Source organism: Macrosteles quadrilineatus, unplaced genomic scaffold, assembly GCF_028750875.1.
Source record: "Macrosteles quadrilineatus isolate MER2022 unplaced genomic scaffold, UCM_ALF_1.0 Scaffold_7__1_contigs__length_78375512, whole genome shotgun sequence".
NCBI lineage: Eukaryota > Metazoa > Arthropoda > Insecta > Hemiptera > Cicadellidae > Macrosteles > Macrosteles quadrilineatus.
In genome coordinates, this window is record NW_026542600.1 from 46,358,291 (window position 1) to 46,380,775 (window position 22,485).

The 22,485-nt window shown below is 32.6% G+C and overlaps 2 protein-coding genes across 4 annotated transcripts in view; one reads left to right on the forward strand and one right to left on the reverse strand.

The window, feature by feature from the left end:
* LOC128997995 (leucine-rich repeat-containing protein 40-like) overlaps nt 1–10,536 on the forward strand; it is a 48,675-nt gene extending 38,139 nt beyond the window's left edge. For all 3 annotated transcript variants that reach the window (XM_054423894.1, XM_054423896.1, XM_054423895.1), the window contains 2 exons: nt 3,595–3,801; nt 5,938–10,536. In XM_054423894.1, the coding sequence (XP_054279869.1) occupies nt 3,595–3,801; nt 5,938–6,109 (379 nt within the window). In that variant the 3' untranslated portion in view covers nt 6,110–10,536. The remainder of the gene's footprint in view (nt 1–3,594; nt 3,802–5,937) is intronic.
* Nucleotides 10,537–12,912: 2,376 nt separating this feature from the next.
* The window catches only part of LOC128998951 (uncharacterized), a 43,039-nt gene continuing 33,466 nt past the window's right edge, over nt 12,913–22,485 (reverse strand). The window contains exon 2 of the mRNA XM_054425307.1: nt 12,913–12,984. Coding sequence (XP_054281282.1) covers nt 12,913–12,984 — 72 coding nt within the window. The remainder of the gene's footprint in view (nt 12,985–22,485) is intronic.

Below are 22,485 nucleotides of genomic sequence, written 5' to 3' on the forward strand. Positions count from 1 at the left end.
AGTATCTTCAAATCCCAATGGTTTCAAGACTAGCTCTCTGATTGGTCACTGATATGTATCACATGACCAACTCCTTCCTTCAGTAGAGTAGTGGCACACTCTTGGGCAAGTCCTGTTGCTATGAGGACTTAACATGCCTTTTCTCCTACATTTTCAAATACCATAAACCTCTATACCAACATAAATATTTTCCGCTGGCTTATAACTTATTATAAAGACAATTGAAGTGTTTTTTAACATCATATAGTGTGAAAAAGTGAACTTATCAACATTATAGCATTTCAGGATTCATCAAAGGGGGCCCCCAGTCTACGCATCAGTTTAATAACAAAAGGTTAGTGTATCCAATTCAAAATTACTAAAATACAGTCCACATTGCTTTCTAACTAACATAAACTCCCCACAGCGTGCCTACGCGAAACACGACCTTAGTCACAGTTGGCGACAGGTGCAGGCTCCATCACAACCCTGTGTGTGTGTGTGTGTGTGTGTTACGGAGTGAAAAATTGTACAGTATGGACTAACCTAACTTAATCTAATATCACCAGCTGAGAGGGTTCATGAGATGCGTGAGTTTTTGATTTAACGGGTGGGTGGGGGTTTAATTGATGTGGTCGTTCGTGGAAGTCCCTGATTCGGGTGAAAATAGTGCTTGAGCTGAGAGACATGAGCTCGCCTCACAACTTTTCCTGTCTTTGGATCCATTAAAATTACTGTAACAGGTGATGTGTAGGCCTGTATAATAGCTGGTCGTGACCAGAGTGGAAGCAATTTAGCATTGATTTTGTTGATTGCCTTGCTCTGGTGGTGTAGTCTAAACATGACCCAATCGCCTATCTTGAAGGATGGGGGGTGTCTTCCCTGATTGTATTGTCTTTCGCGGGCTTCTCGTGCTTTAGTTAAATTTTGGTGCGCTTGTACCCATTTGTCCCTGGTTGTTTGGGGGTTTGTGTTGTAATTTAGTAATTGGTCCAAATCCCAGTTTAGTTCTAATGGATGATTGATGTGAAAACTTAAAAAGAGGTCTGCTGGGGAATATCCGGTGCTTGAGTGTTTGGCTGAATTAAAGGCTATCTGGAAAAGATGGATATTTTGGTCCCAATCAGTTTGATGCTCTGAGTGATAAATTCGAATGGCTATTTTGATGTTCTTATTCATTCGCTCGGCATGGCTTGGGTTTGGATAGTATGGAGTGGTGGTTATGTGGCGGATCCCTAACTGAAGACACATGTCTGAAAATTCTTTAGATGTAAAAGACGAAACGTTGTCTGACACCAGATATTTTGGGAAGCCGAAGTAAGCAAAGAGGCCTGAGCGTAGAAGTGAAACTGTGGTTGCTGGTCTCTTGGTTGATTTTGGGTTGATTGGTCTAACAGGCTTGCTGACAGGGGGGCCACATCAAGTAAATCCTGAATTGAAGTGATAGGCTTAAGGCCTGCAAAGGTCGCTCGTGTTTGCTGATTAATACCTCTAAAAATGGTTTGAAACATTTCCTGTTCAGGGGTGTTAGGAGACAAAATGGTGTGCAAGGTTTGAATGTCCTTAACAAAATCGGCTAAGTGTTCCCGTTGGTGCTGACGCCTATATAAATTTTGGTTCTTGAGTTCTCTCAGAGTGTCCGAGGTGAAAAAATTCTCCCTAATGCTATGTTGTGTTTGGGGCCATGAAAGATTTTGTGCGATTGCTGTCATCCAGAATTCTCTGAAACGGTTCGACGTATAAGGCATTATGTTCATTATGATGTATCTATCTTTGACGAGATTTGGATTGGATCTTCTACATTTACACTAGCAATAGAAGTGCTTTTGACCTGTTGGTCACACTCTTCTTGCTCATCAGTCTTGGTTTCGTCAGTTTGCTCACTAACTTTTTTTTTGGTCATCCGTTATGTTCCCACGAGTACCGGGTATCTAAAAGTCCACCTCCCCAGTGACCCGATTAGAGAGGTAAGGGGTTCATATGACTGGGTTCCCCCTGGTTCCCAGAAGGCTCCGTTTCAGACACTGAGTATTAGGCCCCCAGTGCCGCAAGGCTCTCAGCACGGGTTGCATTCCACCTTAGCCCAGGGCCCGCAGTGCTCAGACATAGCTATTGCTATGACTGAACGTCTGGGTGGGCGCCCTGCTCTAAGAGAGGCAAGCCTCGTCTTAGACCAGCACGAAATACCCAGTTCTGATGGTGCAGCTGCCCCCCACCAGAGAGTCATTCGGGACTCTAGCCTAGATCCACCGAGATCAGCGTGACAGGGGCCACGACGTGAACGGTGCAGTCATTGGACTACACAGGCCTGTACTTCATTTTCGTACTGGCCTTCTCGGACGGTCTTGAGCACCATTTCTGATGCCCTTGGGGGAGAAATAGTCCTCGGTTTCAGATATCAGTGCAGCCTTAGCTGTTTGAGGAACTACCGCACCCCCTTAACCCCCTTCTTGAAAAGCTGGCGAGCAGTTTGCAATGGTAGGTGCAAGGGATTAAAGCTGGTTTTTTTCTTGTGAGAGGTTATGCAAAATATTTAAGTCGGAGGCAGACAGGATTTCCCTGTGTTTTCTTTTTTCTGTACTGCTATTCCATGTATCTCTTGAGTCAAGGGAAAGGAGCCACATACTATTCCCATTTGCCTGTAAGCTGTACCCACTGTTTTAAGAGTATTATGAGATTAAAGACTATTTTTTATAGAAAAAGTTAATTTTTTTCTATCAGTCATTGCTATAGGCAGTATTTTACTTAAGCTTGTGACTTTGGTTTTAAAGACGTCCATTGTCCATGTAGCACTTGCACTATGATGAGGATTGATAGAAATAAAAATTCATACGATAAGGTGAATATTAATGCAAACGCAAACACCCAACTATGAAGCCCAAATTACAAAAGTACTGTAAGACACTACTTACGACAAAACAAGCTTATAAGTTTAAACACAACACGAATTACAAGTAGGCCTATTGTGAGACAGTTTGTTACAAGGAAACAAGAACATATAAAAAAAAGGTATTCCTTTTTCCTTACTTCAATGCTGATCAACTGATATGCATATTTGCATACTTAAGTTGTCTATGAGGTTTAGTGTTATTACGAATTTATTGTAAATAAGACTCAACATGATCTTTTTTTTGCAAGCTCAAATACAGTGTGAATTTTCATGGTTCTAATTTCTATGGACCCGATTTCCTTAAGGTTTTGAAAAGTCATATAGTTCATCAACAAATAGTTGATTCTTTGGGTACAGGAATCACACCTGGAAGCTTACTTTCAAACCCATCTTGGCATAAAATCAAGGAATTACTTTTAACGTATCCTTCTACAATCCATACTCTTTATGGTTTCAAAAACACCATGTTGAGTCTTATTCACAATAAATTGCCAATAACACTAAACCTCATAAATAACTATGTAATAATGAAGTTAAGTTGGTTGGCAATGAAGCAAAGAGAACAGGGATACCATTATATGTGCTTGTTTCGTTCTTACAAATTGTCTCATGATACATGTAATTCGGGTTGTGTTTAAAACAAAACACCCTATACTACCTAGGTTTTTATACCCTACTGTTTAGTATTCATCATCAGATGCACTAAATAAACTTCTGTTTTACAGGTTTAGCGAAGTTCCAAAGGTTGTTTTTGAGCTGAAGCTACTGAGAACCTTGAACCTCAGCAATAACCAACTTGCAGACCTGAGCAGTGTTTGTGGCTGTGAGTCTTCTGTTGCTTTGGAGAATCTGCAGTACCTAGAAACTCTAAATATCAGCAACAATGAAATCTTCCAGCTACCACCTCAACTGGGCCTCATGACTAACCTTAAGTATGACATTTTAAACTAAGTAGAATCTCAATTATCCAATCTAAAGTAGTTGTGGTAATACTCTGGGTAATAAAGGGTGACAAGAAAAAATTATACTTTTTAAAAACAAGCATTTACATATTTCTAAACGTCATGGTATTTTAGGTAAGGTCAATACTTCAGTATGATAAATATTTTTGGGCATCACTCACCTTATTGAAATCAGGAGAACACAGTCCTTGTCATATCACAGTTCATTACACGTACACACTGATAAAAATACAAAAATAAAAATAAAACTGAATATAAAATCACAGACTAAAGTTCTCAACTCCAACGTTTTGCCGCACCAATTAAAACTGCGGCGTTTTCAAGGTTATTTTGTCTTCTCATGTAAACGTAGGACTGTGTTCTCCTGATTTCAATAAGGTGAGTGATGCCAAAAAATATTTATCATACTGAAGCATTTACATAATTTACTCATTTGTTTTTGTGTCAATTATAACTTTGATTACATTAAAATGTTTGCAAACTTGCCATTTAAGAAGTACACTATTTACTAAACCTAGTTGGATACTCTTGTCCTTTACTTATAGAAAGGTGCTTTACAATGTCAGTAAGGTTGAGTTCACTTTCATTCATGCAGGTTTCAACCATTTTCTTAAATTCTTTCTTTACACGTCTCAGCATTTGATGGCCACCATTAATTGTTGCCACTTCTTAGTTAATTGCGTCCTTGAAACCCACCAAGGTTTGGGGTTTGTGAGTGGGGACGTGTAATTTGAGAATGCCCAAAAAATATTCAAATTTGCTCAAATCTTGTAACATTGGGGCTCCCAGAATGTCTCGGAAATATGAACACCTGTTCCTATAAACATAATACTGTACACACTACGGCCATTGAATCCTCAGCAGTGTGTGTGTGATCGATTTTATTGAAAATAAACATAAGTATTGTTAACGTTGCTGTCTCATCTGTGACCTGAAAAAAAATGCTTGAGCATATCAACACTTACGAATCAAAGCTTGTCCAACCATTTCAACATCTACAGCAAGCAACCTATTTTTGACCAAGTGGCTTCTTTTTTCCGATAAATCCATCATTTCTCAAATTGGAATCCATCTGTGTTGTATTTTGGCTGCAAACTGTATTGTGGCATCTAAGATGAAATTGAACGAGAAAAGTCGCTGCACTGCCATGATAGGCTCACCATTTCAGGCATATTCATTATACGCAAACATACGGTGTTTACCGTCCAATGCTCCATAGTTGATAAAATGGCATGGCATAATATACATCAATAAAATGACACCCCCTTTTGATTATAACTGTTGTGCGGATACTATCCGTTTGAAAAATGTCTGGTTCCTGTCGTTCACCCAATGGGTCTGGAAACTATCTCGCTTGGAATCGAACCAGTGATTTTAATATTTGAAGGCGAGCACTATAACCATTTGACTACCCAGACATCTTATGTCTTATGTATTTAGTTGACTCATTATTAGCCTCTGATATTCTATTTTTTACCCAAAATGAGCCATAATGGTTGTAGTTTTCCCTCAAAACGGTAGAAAATTTAGTTCACAATTGATATTCAACCATAAAATATACAAAAGTTGATCAACAAGAATATTTGACTTTTATCATTGTGTTTAAAAACATATAATTTTTACAACTATAGATCTTAAGCAGATGCTCTATATACGGTAGCTGTTTTTTGTGTGTTTTTTTTTCAACTATTCATACCAAAACTACCCAAACTGGTTGTTATGATAATTAAAGTGTTATAAATCATTCTAAAATATAATGGAAAAGCAAAAAAATTGAATACAATAATTTCTTCTCAATTAATCAATAATCATCATTTATTGTCATTCAGCATTTACAATCATGCAATACACATAGGTTATTTTTACAGACATGTGTTTTAGGCATGCAACAAGTTATTCAAATATATTAGCATGAAATAGGTCTTAAAGTATGTTGAATGAACGCAAAAACAAAAATAATAATGATAATCCAAAACAGTACACATATTAAACAATATGGAATAATAAACAACAATTAGGCTCCATAATAATGCTACAATTATTATTCAAATGCATCTTATTATCACTTGATATTTTTTAGATGAATCATAGTCAATGGTTTTCTAGGTCACTTGAAGTAACTGGCAACAAATTTCGTCAGCCAAGCTACCATATTGTGTCCAAGGGAACTGAAGCTATCTTGGCCTACCTGAAGAACAAACTACCCGAGGAACCCTCACCTGAAGTACAAGAGAAGAAAACACCTACCAGAACACCCGTGTCTTTCTTTGTATCCTAAGTGCTTGTGTGTCCATAAGTGGTCCATGAAAATCAGTCACGTTTTAACCAAATTTAATCATTACTAAGGATCAGCACCAGCAATTCTAGTCAAAGCTATGAGCCAACAATTAATTACCGTTTTTATTTTCTCCACGAAACGAAATATGAGTTGCACATTTGCACTACTCTGATACTCAAAGCCTAAGGAAATATATGGATTACTGTTTGATTTTTTAAACATTTGATCTTATGTATTTGAAACATTATTTTTGGTTTTGATACCTTTAAAGGGTGTTAATTCTTTCCCCAACAGTTTTTTTTTTTCTCTAGATTACTCATCTTCCTGTAATGAGCTTGAAAAAAATCATCACATTAGACTTTTGCTATCAGATCTTTTTGAGATGAAAAATTGCATCTAAACCATCAAATAGGGATTATCTGAATACCCAAAAATTGTTTCCTCCTATTCACCCAATGTTGTTGAGACTCTGCACATGAAAATTGTAGTTACTACACTACATACTACACAAAACAATGCAAGATTAAATTTGGAAGCATATTCAAAACTATGAACACGTAAAGCATCAGTTCTATGGACACAAAACCAGCAATCTCATTCAAAATGTGTTTATTTTTATTTGGTATTAAAAATTGAATTTCGTTTTTTTTTTATTTACAGAGTGTTTGAACAGGAACTCTCTAATTTGAATCAATAATAGAGACGACAGTGGGAGGACCGATGCTACTAGGTGTCAAAAGCGGTATATCCTCAACACGCCATAATATTAGATAGGCCTAATAATATTAGACACACATAATACATAATATTAGATTACATATATGCATTATTAGGGATGATACTTTCCTTTTTATTTGGATCCGGTAACCCCTCAAGTCTTGTTTATACCCAAGTACCTGTCCTATGCAGTTAGGTCTTTTTACATAGTTATTTGAAAATATTTAGTTGTTGAGTTGTGTTAAGGCAAAGTTGCAACAAAAATTTCAAATCTTCTTCCTCTGTATAGAGCAACTAATGGGTTCTCAGTAAAAGTTTACTACGAGGAAAACTAAAGTAAGTTAATCTCTTTCATTTTCTTTCCTCAAAATTAGAGCTTTCTTTTGCAAACACTCTGTACCTGCTGTTATTCATGAGATAGTTTAGGTTTAGATGTTAGTTAGTGATTGCATTGAAATTGAAATATCAGAGAATATTTTCTTAGCTCTAGTAACTTTTATATACAATTAATTATTGAAAATCTCAGTATTACACAAAAGTCGCGAAAAGCTATATTTTTCTGCTAATCTTATTTCATTGTACAAATATGTATAACAGATGTTTTAATTTTTTCTAGGAGTTTTTATTTTATTTTATCAGTAGTGTTACCATATGTTTATCATTTTGTTATTGAGTTACCAATATTTATTACCAAAAACGATTGGTAATATTCATCATTCCAAGTTAAAGGTATTTTACTTTACATATTTTTATGCTTAGTTGCAAAATTTGCCAAAAGTTCAAAGCTTGCGTACCTGTTGTTTATGAGATTAGGTGGTGTAGATGAAATATTTATTTATTTATATTGAAGTTGTTTAGCTATGTCATTTAGTGTAGTTACTAATTTGTTACATAGAGGAGAGGTTTTATTTGCCTGAATTTTAATGTTATGTTAAGTTATACCAAAGTAGTTTTAATATGTTTAGCAATGAACTTTAAGTTTGAACTTGCACGAACATAAGTTTAAGGTTGAAACTTATCTTAGGAGGTTATATATTCAAAATATATAAAATATTTAATCACAAAAATTATAGTCAAAGTATCCTAGTCAAATCTAATACGATTTTTAAATAATCATACGCTAGTCAAGATTTCACAGAGCACAGAATATAAATAGACAGGTGCGAGATGTGAAGCCACCCGAAAATAACGTGCCCGTATAAGGGGTGGGGGAAGCGTTGAGTCATCCTAGTTCTGCCTCAGGTACTAAGCTTCTACACATATTGACACTGCCTCGTTGTTTTATGAGTGAAGCTGTCTTCAAAAGCTACTGTAATTCAAATCAAATTACAACTACAAGAAATCTAACTGATTCAGGTATCGCGAAAGTGTTACTCAATCGTATTGGAATCACACTGTTTCCTACAAGGATTGTGGGGTTTGGCCTCTCTGCCCGTAATGCTTGCTGTATATTCATAGCCTCTCTATTTCTATTCTGTGCTCTCTGCTTGAATTGTATTCAAATTCCATAAAGTTCAAACTATCATATTAAAATATTAACCATCATATCATATTAACCAGTCTGTAATATTATCATTGGGTTTTTTCATTTAAGAAAATGGTTATGTAATAGTTTTTTCAATAAAAGTAACTAGTGTTATACACAATTGTAATAACTTTTTAGTGTTCATAATTTCTCTCATCAACATTAATTTATCAGTTTCCTCCAAGAAGTTTTAACAATTTCCTATCAGATATTTAACGTATATATAAGCAAAGCCATTTTTTATATATTTTATATTATCATCCTAACAATATTATCATCCCTGTTAACCACATTTTTGTTTGAAAATCACCAATTTACAACACAAATACATGTTGTTATCCATGTTGTGGACATGTTGTTATCCAGATGTTTGATTTTTAAACTACTGTAGTTTGAAATGTAGTTTTGAGAGTAATAGAAGAGACTGCAAATATCTTTAGAGACAGATTCAGTCATTATTAACCTTTACCACAAATTCTAACACATTGATCACTATATGATTGCATATCTTCTATGACCAAGTTTTTATCATAATAATAATTTGTTACCCCTATTTACCCCTCTAATGCTATTGCATGAAATAGTTTGTTTATCAACGATTTATTAACTTTTATTTATTTTAAGGCATTTTATTTATTACTTATTTATTTAACATGATAAGTGTTTGGTATTTATTTTCCACTCCTAATCAGATTTTAACATCAGCTTTTAAAACTCTATCCTCAGACTCTAGGTTTAGTAATTAAATAAAAAGTGGCACATTATAATTTTTAGGTACTGTCAAAGAACTTAAAAAATAATATCGCTAAGAAATAGTGATTTCTACAAAGATCTGGTCAAAAAAATGTATTTGCTGTACAGATTACTTTTCTCAAAGGAAAGGCCAGTTAATGTTTTGTTGATACAAAACTGTAACAGAGCTTTGTAACAATTAAGTATTATTTTTTGAATCTCTGTAATAACCCTATCAGTATTTAAAAATAATTGTTGGGACCATTGACCCTTGGTCGTAAAACTAAGATAGTTATGGTTAGTGTTTCTGTTTTGTCATTTTACTTAATACTTTATTATATTTTATAGCTAAAAGAGAGCTTCAGTTTTTGAAATCAGTTCATTCACCTTTAACACATTGCACTTAAACAGGATAACTATTTTAGAGCGTGGTCTTAATACTAATTTTGTAACACTCCCGATGCAGCAAACCTGCATACATTTTATAATTGCTAGTTCAGCACATATTCTAAGGATCTGAAGTAATAACTGAATAGTCTGATTACTCCACATAATCATTTATCCTCCCTCAATTAATTACTTTAATTACTTTTCAAATCTTTGGAAACTCAATAAACATTCATGTGATGCTTTTGCTAGCACTTGTATTTCACTAAATCATGTGTGATTGTTGCTAAACATAGTTATATATTTTAATTATTTATTCCATTTATAATCTTGAAACAAAATTTGATGTTGTCCAACAGATTAATTTTTGTGGTCTGCACTTCATGCCTAATTTATCTTTATATAGATTCTGGGTGATTCTTTTAATAAATTTGTATTGACCTACATATATGAATTTTATAAAAACCACCTTAAAAAGTTGTTTGCACAACTTCTTTCAGTCCAACTCTTGGCTGCAAAAGTATAGATTTAATGTTTATTTGAGTCATGAAACATTAAGTTTAAACATTTAGTTACCATTATTCACCCTTGCCATGTTAGTAATTGGTTTTAATTTGAGTTACTAATCATAATATTCACGTTGAACTTGAGAAATGTTTTTAGCTTTCAAATAGTTTTGTTTTTAAAATAGTACGTATTTGTGCATGGACTTTTATAGTTTGACTGATGTTATGTCAGCAAATGGACTATATGAGTTTGATTTATGTAATATTGTAAATTTAAATGGTACAAAATGTTTATTTTTACTTATAAGTACTATCACAAATAAGGTGGACAATAATTCACAAATAATTTATAAACAGTAATCATCAAGTGATCTATTACTACAATTTTAGGATGTTGTGATTAATCTTCTGGTTAACAAATCATGTTTTGAGTTATTGATAAGAATATATTATTTATCAATTTTGTAGTAGTAATAGAATATATTTAGTGTTTTATTTTGTTGTTAGCCTAGTGACAGTTTAATTGTTCTTTCTGTGTGTTTGAATACAATTTATTGTTGTTATGCAATTTTGAATTAATAAAGGTTGCTTTTGCAAATACAATGTGAATAGTATTTCTTTAGAACATGTATTCCTCACATTGAATTGCGCGTTTAAATGAGTTTAGTACTGTATGTCCATGAACTTGTCTACCTAACTTTGTCATCAACTCTATGCATAATGAGATTACCTAGTGTTGAGCCATAATTTGAGTATTTCACTTACCTAGGATTTCTTTTGAGGATAGGAAAAAAATTCACTTATTTATACCGACAAAGTGCAATGGAGTATACCCAACCCATAAATCAGTTGTATTCAGGAAAGATATTTGAGATGCAGATTGAAATTACAGGTAGGCCTACTGTAAGACACTGTTTAACGACAAAAAAAGCTAATATATTGGTATCCTTGTTTTCTTTACTCCATTGCTGTTCAGACGATATGCATTGTTGCATAGTTATCTTTGAGGTTTAGTGTAATTGGGAATTTATTGTAAATAAGACTCTATTTTCACAAGCTCAAATAGAGTATGTATTTTAGGTTTACCACTTTTTTTTACTGATCCGTTTTCCTAAAATTGTTTACTAGTCTATATATTTTGATGTACTGGAACCACGCCTGGAAACTTATTTCCAAACCTCCTCTGACATAAAACCAATTATTTACTTTTAACAAGCCTCATAGATAACAAAACAGTGGATATCAGCTGATCGACAATGAAGTAAAGAAAACAGGGACACCACCAATAAGCTTATTTTGTGGTAAAAAAGTTTCTCACAGTAATTTGTGTTTAAGGAAAACACCCTGTATAAAGTTAGTTGTTCTCAAAATTTAATGCATCAAAGAAACGTTTGTTTAACAAAAGCACTTATACATTTGTGGATATATTCATGATTTAGTTGGGTACTTATGCAATTAATAATGCCTTGAAATCACATACAAGTATAATTGAATGGTAACTAAATAATAAGTATACTACATTGTGCATCTTTGATTCGATTGTAAACAGCTGACGCTAAAAGTTTTATATCAAGCAATTATGGAATCTGTAGCATTTTTAGTCAGTTCACCAAATCTAATAAGGATTGTTAGATCGTTGGGTCTTTTGTTGTTAACCTTTCAACTAAACTTCCTAAACTTAGATCAAAGAGAAAAAAACATGAAAATCTATTAAACTGATGAGGACTTTATCATAAAAAGGGTTTGTAGTTAGATCTAGTGGTCACAGCACAAGATTGTGAACTGGTAGTCAAAATTCAAATCTGCCAATTCTGTTAAACAACTATCAATTCAATGAAGAGGTCTCTCGTGAGGAAAACCTTCTTGGCTTTGTGGGAAATTAGCCTTACAGGAAATCACCTCAGGAGTGGAAAACCAGTAAAATGTTCCAGGAGTTGGGGAAAAAGGCCCTTCCTTTATATGTTATCCGGGTCTAGGTCTTACAGTGCTTACGGCAATAGCTACTTCCCTATAGGGGAATTCGTTAAAAGTAACATTTATTTGCTATAGTCCTCGCCACCCTAACTCGAGGCAGCCCAAGGCCGGCACGACATATATCTAGTGCAGCCTCAAGTTAGGGTGGCGAGGACTATAGTGTTATATACATTTAATTTAGAACTTTATCAACACAATACGAGTATAATGTAAGATTAATCAATTATTATACTAATTTCTTATATAATTAATTAAGTATTCAATAGTATTAAAGTAGTTTGAGCTCTCCTGTTGTCAATAGCCAATATTAAATTCTACAACTACAAGGGGGTAAAAGTTTTCATCACTGCAGTTTTTTACAACTATAATACAAACAAACCCGAGTTAAGTTTATTATGTATTCATTCTAATTAGGAGTGTACATCTACAAATGTATTTATACCGTAAATATAAATTAAATCTAACCTTTTTATATGTTTATCAATTTGTCAAGCCTAAAAATTTGGCACTTTTCATTTGATTGATTTATTAGTTATAGTAATTTTGGGGGTAAGATAATACAACCCCCACATTATTGTTTCATTACTTGTACAAGTAGGTAATTAAATAATCAACAATGTTTGTGAAGCACTTCCCTCATATGTGCGTCTAAATTGTATTGGAAATTCTTGTTAGGTACTTACTAGATAAATTTTAGCTACAGTACATAAAATAACTGAGTAGCGGCAGATGCATATAAATAAACTACACTGTATACTGTCCCTGTCACACGCTACTAGGCTTGACAGCCCCAGCAGGCCACGGCAACAGTTACAGTTGACGAGATCGTCAGCAATTATAAGCCAATCGTCGTGCCTAGGTAAAGACATCAACTCTCGGCTTCTCAAACAATAAAAAGACTTTTCAGTCGTTCCTGCTTATTGGGCTACCAGTATGGTTTGACCAAGTCAAGTCAACCCAGGTCATGTAGAAGCTACACTAGAAACACTGCGAGACTCTAGCATGAGCAGAGCGTATTTAGGAACCTGTCTAGACTTAAATCACAAACATATCAATTTTAGTTGTTTACTTGGGGTTTTTAGCTTAAGATAGTCACTATACTAAAGGTAGTTTAACCTTAAATACTTAAATAACACATAATTTAACTACCTTGGTTAAAAGTCTAGATTAGCGAATCCTACCGGAGTCTGGGTGAACTGTTGAAAACCTAGCGGTGACTGGCTGAACTAGCTCAGCTAGGCGCTATTCTCCTTTTATTGGCATCAAACATATTAGAATGGCAAACGCGATAAACCTATTCTAAAACTAGTATAGATGTATAATTTTCAATTATTATGTACAAATAAATTAAATTTTAACTAAAAAAATATCCTATTTGGTTAAATTAAGTTATTAGGCTACATTCACTGTTTACTGGACGTAATGTAAAACGACAATGTTCCCAAAATCCTTAGTTATTCTGCAATATTGACATTATTTATTAGAATACCGTAGTTGAGCTACTGCATAAGAAATTACTGCAATATGGGTTACTGTTTAATATTCCGTTTGGGTTATGACTAAACTTTGGACTTCTAACTGCAACAAGAATTTTGATTTGTGACTATACAGAATGGTATTTTTTGGGTAAATTAAACCTTTTTGACATGGACCTACTTAATGACGGAAATTTAAATAGTTTACTTAGCTCTGGTCTTGTCCAGTTTGTCTATAAATAATCTAATCTAAAATAACTGGTAATAAAAAAAATATTATAGATAATATTAGCTTCCAAATTTCCAAATTTAGTTGTTAAGTTTCCAAATACAGTAACATCGTTAAAACCTTGTATTTCTGTTAATACATTAATATTTACTTTTCGTGATGCAAAAATATCTGTTATAATTTCTCGGATAACTTAAAATGTTGGTAACTGTTTGGGCATGTAAAATACTGTATATGTAAACCATAATAATCCGAATTTCAATAGTTAAAAATCTATAGAAAAAAAATCTGTTCATACATATTAAGAATTCTGAGTACTGGTGTGCAGTTTTTTTTTATACAACATTTAATTAGTGAAAAGTTATAAAAACCATAAAAAATTAAAGGTACACTCATCTCACCTATAAATAGATTCATAATGAATCTAATAAGGTTAAATGGGTATAGCCGATTTTTTATAGCATTTATAAACGTAATACATTTTGATAAAACGATACTTTTTACCATCAATACTTTTTTACACCTATATAGACTAAATTTATGAGGTAAGTCAATAACTATCACTTTTAAAATGTACTAATGTAAGATTTGTCAGGCCATTCACACAGCCATATGAGGCATGTAAGCTACAGATTGAATTATTTGGAAAAATGGGCGGGGCAGGTTTTAGTTATCAAATTAATTACTTGTACTACTAATTAAATCATTAACATAGTTTGTAAAGCACTTCGCTCATACGTGCGTCATAAATTGTATTGGAAAATTCTTGTTTATCTAGAGAAATTTTACCTACAGTACATGAAAGTTGGGCCAAGTTGGGACGTCGTGTATCTAATGTGGCTATTACCATTGACTATATAACACTATATATGTTATATAACACTATAGTGTTTTATAGTCAAATGCTATTATAACACTATTACCAACAAAGCACGCGGTTCACCTTTTCTGTATTTCACATTCTATTGTAAAATTGTAAATCTATCTGGTGTGAGAATCATGTTGGAAATACACTTGGCAGTCGGTATATCCGTATGGCGTCCAATTAAATAAGCCTAAAATAGTTTTCTAAGTTTTTTTTACAAGGGAATCTTAATTCGGATAAGGATGTCATAGTAAGGACAATTTCAGAATGCATTCTCAAAACGTCCTGACATTTACAGAAAATGAAGATGCACAATAATCGCCAGAAACGCTCGAACAACTACTTCTGGCAACGTTTTGAGATAACTGAAAGTAGAAATTCCCCAATGCTTTTCAAATGTTAGACGCACAGAATGTAAGAAATTAGAACATTTTAGGTACTATACTAAAATTTTATTTGACATATTTTGCAATTTTACACCAACGTTATATTTTGTTTCAGTTAAAACGTTCGTTAGACCAATAAAACGTATTACTTAATATGCATTTATTTTTATGTTCTTATATTTTTCTGTGATGTTTAAAATCAAAATCAAATTTTTTAAATATCAATGTTAGATAAACTATAAAAACAATAAATAATTGTTTTATTGTGTTGGTAGAATTAGAATGTTGTTTACTTGCGCCACTAGCATTTCCCCATTATTTTTCTCATATCGATGTTTTAACTCGATATTTTTATGCCATCGATTTCTTTTGATCGATACATTTTTGAGAAATGTTACCATCTCTAATTATAAGCCAATTTTCGCTCCCATGAGGAGAGACGAATTTCGGCTTTTCAAATAATAAAATATTCTTCAAGAAACTTACGAATGGATAACCTGATCGATAATAAATGGGGTAGTCATGTATTAGCTACCCGAAAATCCTTGCGAGAGTCAACAGATACAGAGGCTTCTTTGGTAACTAACACGACTTTAATTCTAAAAACTGTGCATGATTTTGTATACATAGCTTGTTTTTCTTCTTGTAGTTGAATTTAAATTTGTTTGTTATGCTTAATAGAATTTAAATCATTTATTAATAAGTAAACCAACCGCTGGATTAAAGAAGTCCGTTTCAGGGATACCTATCGGTGAACAAGTGTACCATTGACTATACACCTCACTACGCGAATCGCGAGCTACACCTAGCGGTGTTTTGCCGAACTAACTAACTAACAACTATAACCATTGACTATATAACACTACAGTAGTGTTATATAGTCAATGCTATAACTAACAACAACTATAACAACAACCAACAACTATAACTACTATAACACACAACAACAACAACTATAACTAAAAACAACTATATAACAACTATAACTAGTGGGCAGTTTTTCGATCATCGATAGACAAATTACGCTATAAAGAAGTATATAAACAGTATTTGTTTGAATATGTATGCAATAACCATATCATCACATGTTATAGATGTACAATCTGAGACAAACTGATCATTTAAGGAGAATGAATGTTGTAGTATGCTTGTTTACGGACGTAATACCGGGGACCGAGCTTTGCTCGGAAGCGGTTGGTTGGGTTTATAGTAAGCAATGTAGAGTATACATTTTTATTTTGTGCTAATTTGTATGCTAACATTTAACCTATTTTTGTAGTGATTTCCATATAATGTACTCCAATATACAGGGTAACAAGGTTTTGTGAAATTTATACAATTAATTAAATTTACCATATTAGTTTCTATCTGCTGGAGAAACTTTTTCTGTTCTAAAAATCTATAAGTCCAATTTTAAGGTTTATTGACTATTATTTTTTTGACCAGTTACCAATCAATTTTTCTTAGCAAAATTCTAAATCCTGTCCGTCTCCCACGCAGACAGATCCGGTCACCGAGGCTGCCAACTGTGTGCCAAACACCCGTGTCTTTCTTTGTATCATAAGTGCTTGTGTGTCCATAAGTGGTCCATGAAAATCAGTCACGTTTTAACCTAATTTAATCATTACTAAGGATCAGCACTAGAAATTCTAGTCAAAGCTATGAGCCAACAATTAATTACCGTTTTTATTTTCTCCATGAAACGAAATATGAGTTGCACATTTGCACTACTCTGATACTCAAAGCCTAAGGAAATATGGATTTCTGTTTGATTTTTTAAACATTCGATCTTATGTATTTGAAACATTATTTTTGGTTTTGATACCTTTAAAGGGTGTTAATTCTGTCCCCAACAGATTTTATTTTCTCTAGATTACTCATCTTTACTGATTTTCCTGTAATGAGCTTGAAAAAAATCATCACATTATACTTTTGCTATCAGATCTTTTTGAGATGAAAAATTGCATCTAAACCATCAAATAGGGATTATCTGATTACCCAAAAATTGTTTCCTCCTATTCACCCAATGTTGTTGAGACTCTGCACATGAAAATTGTAGTTACTACACTACATACTACACAAAACAATGCAAGATTAAATTTGGAAGCATATTCAAAACTATGAACACGTAAAGCATCAGTTCTATGGACACAAAACCAGCAATCTCATTCAAAATGTGTTTATTTTTATTTGGTATTAAAAATTGAATTTAGTTTTTTTTATTTACAGAGTGTTTGAACAGGAACTCTCTAATTTGAATCAATAATAGAGACGACAGTGGGAGGACCGATGCTACTAGGTGTCAAAAGCGGTATATCCTCAACACGCCATAATATTAGATAGGCCTAATAATATTAGACACACATAATACATAATATTAGATTACATATATGCATTATTAGGGATGATACTTTCCTTTTTATTTGGATCCGGTAACCCCTCAAGTCTTGTTTATACCCAAGTACCTGTCCTATGCAGTTAGGTCTTTTTACATAGTTATTTGAAAATATTTAGTTGTTGAGTTGTGTTAAGGCAAAGTTGCAACAAAAATTTCAAATCTTCCTCTGTGTAGAGCAACTAATGGGTTCTCAGTAAAAGTTTACTACGAGGAAAACTAAAGTAAGTTAATCTCTTTCATTTTCTTTCCTCAAAATTAGAGCTTTCTTTTGCAAACACTCTGTACCTACTGTTATTCATGAGATAGTTTGGGTTTAGATGTTAGTTAGTGATTGCATTGAAATTGAAATATCAGAGAATATTTTCTTAGCTCTAGTAACTTTTATATACAATTAATTATTGAAAATCTCAGTATTACACAAAAGTTGTGAAAAGCTATATTTTTCTGCTAATCTGATTTCATTGTACAAATATGTATAACAGAAGTTTTAATTTTTTCTAGGAGTTTTTATTTTATTTTATCAGTAGTGTTACCATGTTTATCATTTTGTTATTGAGTTACCAATATTTATTACCAAAAACGATTGGTAATATTCATCATTCCAAGTTAAAGGTATTTTACTTTACATATTTTTATGCTTAGTTGCAAAATTTGCCAAAAGTTCAAAGCTTGCGTACCTGTTGTTTATGAGATTAGGTGGTGTAGATGAAATATTTATTTATTTATATTGAAGTTGTTTAGCTATGTCATTTAGTGTAGTTACTAATTTGTTACATAGAGGAGAGGTTTTATTTGCCTGAATTTTAATGTTATGTTAAGTTATACCAAAGTAGTTTTAATATGTTTAGCAATGAACTTTAAGTTTGAACTTGCACGAACATAAGTTTAAGGTTGAAACTTATCTTAGGAGGTTATATATTCAAAATATATAAAATATTTAATCACAAAAATTATAGTCAAAGTATCCTAGTCAAATCTAATACGATTTTTAAATAATCATACGCTAGTCAAGATTTCACAGAGCACAGAATATAAATAGACAGGTGCGAGATGTGAAGCCACCCGAAAATAACGTGCCCGTATAAGGGGTGGGGGAATCGTTGAGTCATCCTAGTTCTGCCTCAGGTACTAAGCTTCTACACATTGACACTGCCTCGTTGTTTTATGAGTGAAGCTGTCTTCAAAAGCTACTGTAATTCAAATCAAATTACAACTACAAGAAATCTAACTGATTCACGTATCGCGAAAGTGTTACTCAATCGTATTGGAATCACACTGTTTCCTACAAGGATTGTAGGGTTTGGCTTCTCTGCCCGTAATGCTTGCTGTATATTCATAGCCTCTCTATTTCTATTCTGTGCTCTCTGCTTGTATTAAAATTCCATAAAGTTCAAACTATCATATTAACATATTAACCAGTCTGTAATATTATCATTGGGTTTTTTTTTCATTTAAGAAAAAGGTTATGTAATAGTTTTTTCAATAAAAGTACCTAGTGTTATACACAATTGTAATAACTTTTTAGTGTTCATAATTTCTCTCAGCAACATAAATTTATCAGTTTTTCCAAGAAGTTTTAACAATTTCCTATCAGATATTTAACGTATATAAGCAAAGCCATTTTTAATATATTTTGTATTATCATCCTAACAATATTATCATCCCTGTTAACCACATTTTAGTTTGAAAATTACCAATTTACTGTAACATGTTGTTATCCAGATGTTTGATTTTTAAACTACTGTAGTTTGAAATGTAGTTTTGGGGGTAATAGAAGAGACTGCAAATATCTTTAGAGACAGATTCAGTCATTATTAACCTTTACCACAAATTCTAACACATTGATCACTATATGATTGCATATCTTCTATGACCAAGTTTTATCATAATAATAATTTGTTACCCCTATTTACCCCTCTACTGCTATTTATTGCATGAAATAGTTTGTTTATCAACGATTTATTAACTTTTATTTATTTTAAGGAATTTTATTTATTACTTATTTATTTAACATGATAAGTGTTTGGTATTTATTTTCCACTCCTAATCAGATTTTAACATCAGCTTTTAAAATTCTATCCTCAGACTCTTGGTTTAGTAATTAAATAAAAAGTGGCACATTATAATTTTTAGGTACTGTCAAAGAATTTAAAAAATAACATCGCTAAGAAATAGTGATTCCTACAAAGATCTGGTCAAAAAAAAGTATTTGCTGTACAGATTACTTTTCTCAAAGGAAAGGCCAGTTAATGTTTTGTTGATACAAAACTGTAACAGAGCTTTGTAACAAATATTATTTTTTGAATCTCTGTAATAACCCTATCAGTATTTAAAAATAATTGTTGGGACCATTGACCCATGGTCATTAAACTAAGATAGTTATGGTTAGTGTTTCTGTTTTGTCATTTTACTTAATACTTTATTATATTTTATAGCTAAAATAGAACTTCAGTTTTTGAAATCAGTTCATTCACCTTTAACACATTGCACTTAAACAGGATAACTATTTTAGAGCGTGGTCTTAATACTAATTTTGTAACACTACTGTTGCAGCAAACCTGCATACATTTTATAATTGCTAGTTCAGCACATATTCTAAGGATCTAAAGTAATAACTGAATAGTCTGATTACTTCACATAATCATTTATCCTCACTCAATTAATTACTTTAATTACTTTTCAAATCTTTGGAAACTCAATAAACATTCATGTGATGCTTTTGCTAGCACTTGTATTTCACTAAATCATGTGTGATTGTTGCTAAACATAGTTATATATTTTAATTATTTATTCCATTTATAATCTTGAAACAAAATTTGATGTTGTCCAACAGATTAATTTTTGTGGTCTTCACTTCATGCCTAATTTATCTTTATATAGATTCTGGGTGATTCTTTTAATAAATTTGTATTGACCTACATATATGAATTTTATAAAAACCACCTTAAAAAGTTGTTTGCACAACTTCTTTCAGTCCAACTCCTGGCTGCAAAAGTATAGATTTAATGTTTATTTGAGTCATGAAACATTAAGTTAAAACATTTAGTTACCATTATTCACCCTTGCCATGTTAGTAATTGGTTTTAATTTGAGTTACTTATCATAATATTCACGTTGAACTTGAGAAATGTTTTTAGCTTTCAAATAGTTTTGTTTTTAAAATAGTACGTATTTGCGCATGGACTTTTATAGTTTGACAGATGTTATGTCAGCAAATGGACTATATGAGTTTGATTTATGTAATATTGTAAATTTAAATGGTACAAAATGTTTATTTTTACTTATAAGTACTATCACAAATAAGGTGGACAATAATTCACAAATAATTATTTATAAACAGTAATCATCAAGTGATCTATTACTACAATTTTAGGATGTTGTGATTAATCTTCTGGTTAACAAATCATGTTTTGAGTTCTTGATAAGAATATAATATTTATCAATTTTGTAGTAGTAATAGAATATGTATTAGTGTTTTATTTTGTTGTTAGCCTAGTGAAAGTTAAACTGTTCTTTCTGTGTGTTTGAATACCATTTATTGTTGTTATGCAATTTTGAATTAATAAAGGTTGCTTTTGCAAATACAATGTGAATAGTATTTCTTTAAAACATGTATTCCTCACATTGAATTGCGTGTTTAAATGAGTTTAGTACTGTATGTCCATGAACTTGTCTTCCTACCTTTGTCGTCAACTCTATGCATAATGAGATTACCTAGTGTTGAGCCATAATTTGAGTATTTCACTTACCTAGGATTTCTTTTGAGGCTAGGAAAAAAATTCACTTATTTATACCGACAAAGTGCAATGGAGTATACCCAACCCATAAATCAGTTGTATTCAGGAAAGATATTTGAGATGCAGATTGAAATTACAGGTAGGCCTACTGTAAGACACTGTTTATCCTTGTTTTCTTTACTCCATTGCTGTTCAGACGATATGCATTGTTGCATAGTTATCTTTGAGATTTAGTGTAATTGGGAATTTATTGTAAATAAGACTCTATTTTCGCAAGTTCAAATAGAGTATGTATTTTAGGTTTACAACTTTTTTTTACTGATCCGTTTTCCTAAAATTGTTTACTAGTCTATATATTTTGATGTACTGGAACCACGCCAGGAAACTTATTTCCAATCCTCCTTTGACATAAAACCAATTATTTACTTTTACCAAGCCTCATAGATAACAAAACAATGGATATCAGCTGATCAACAATGAAGTAAAGAAAACAGGGACACCAGCAATAAGCTTATTTTGTGGTAAAAAAGTTTCTCAGTAATTTGTGTTTAAGAAAAACACCCTGTATAAAGTTAGTTGTTCCTCAAAATTTGATTCATCAAAGAAACGTTTGTTTAACAAAAGCACTTATTTATTTGTGGATTTATTCATGATTTAGTTGGGTACTTACTATTAATAATGCCTTGAAATACAAATCACATACAAGTATAATTGAATGGTAACTAAATAATGAGTATACTACATTGTGCATCTTTGATTCCATTGTAAACAGCTGACGCTGAAAGTTTTATATCAAGCAATTATGGAATCTGTAACATTTTTAGTCAGTTCACCAAATCTAATAAGGATTGTTAGATCTTTTGGTCTTTTTTGTTAACCTTTCAACTAAACTTCCTAAACTTACTTAGATCAAAGAGAAAAAAAACATGAAAATCTATTAAATTGATGAGGACTTTATCATAAAAAGGGTTTGTAGGAAGATCTAGTGGTCACAGCACAAGATTGTGAACTGGTAGTCAAAATTCAAATCTGCCAATTCTGTTGGACAACTATCAATTCAATAAAGAGGTATCTCGTGAGGAAAACCTTCTTGGCTTTGTGGGAAATTAGCCTTACAGGAAATCACCTCAGGAGTGGAAAACCAGTAAAATGTTCCAGGAGTTGGGGAAAAAGGCCCTTCCTTTATATGTTATCCGGGTCTAGGTCTTACAGTGCTTACGGCAATAGCTACTTCCCTATAGGGGAATTCGTTAAAAGTAACATTTATTTGCTATAGTCCTCGCCACCCTAACTCGAGGCAGCCCAAGGCCGGCACGACATATATCTAGTGCGGCCTTAATTAGGGTGGAGGACTATAGTGTTATATACATTTAATTTAGAACTTTATCAACACAATACGAGTATAATGTAAGATTAATCAATTGTCATTCTAATTTCTTATATAA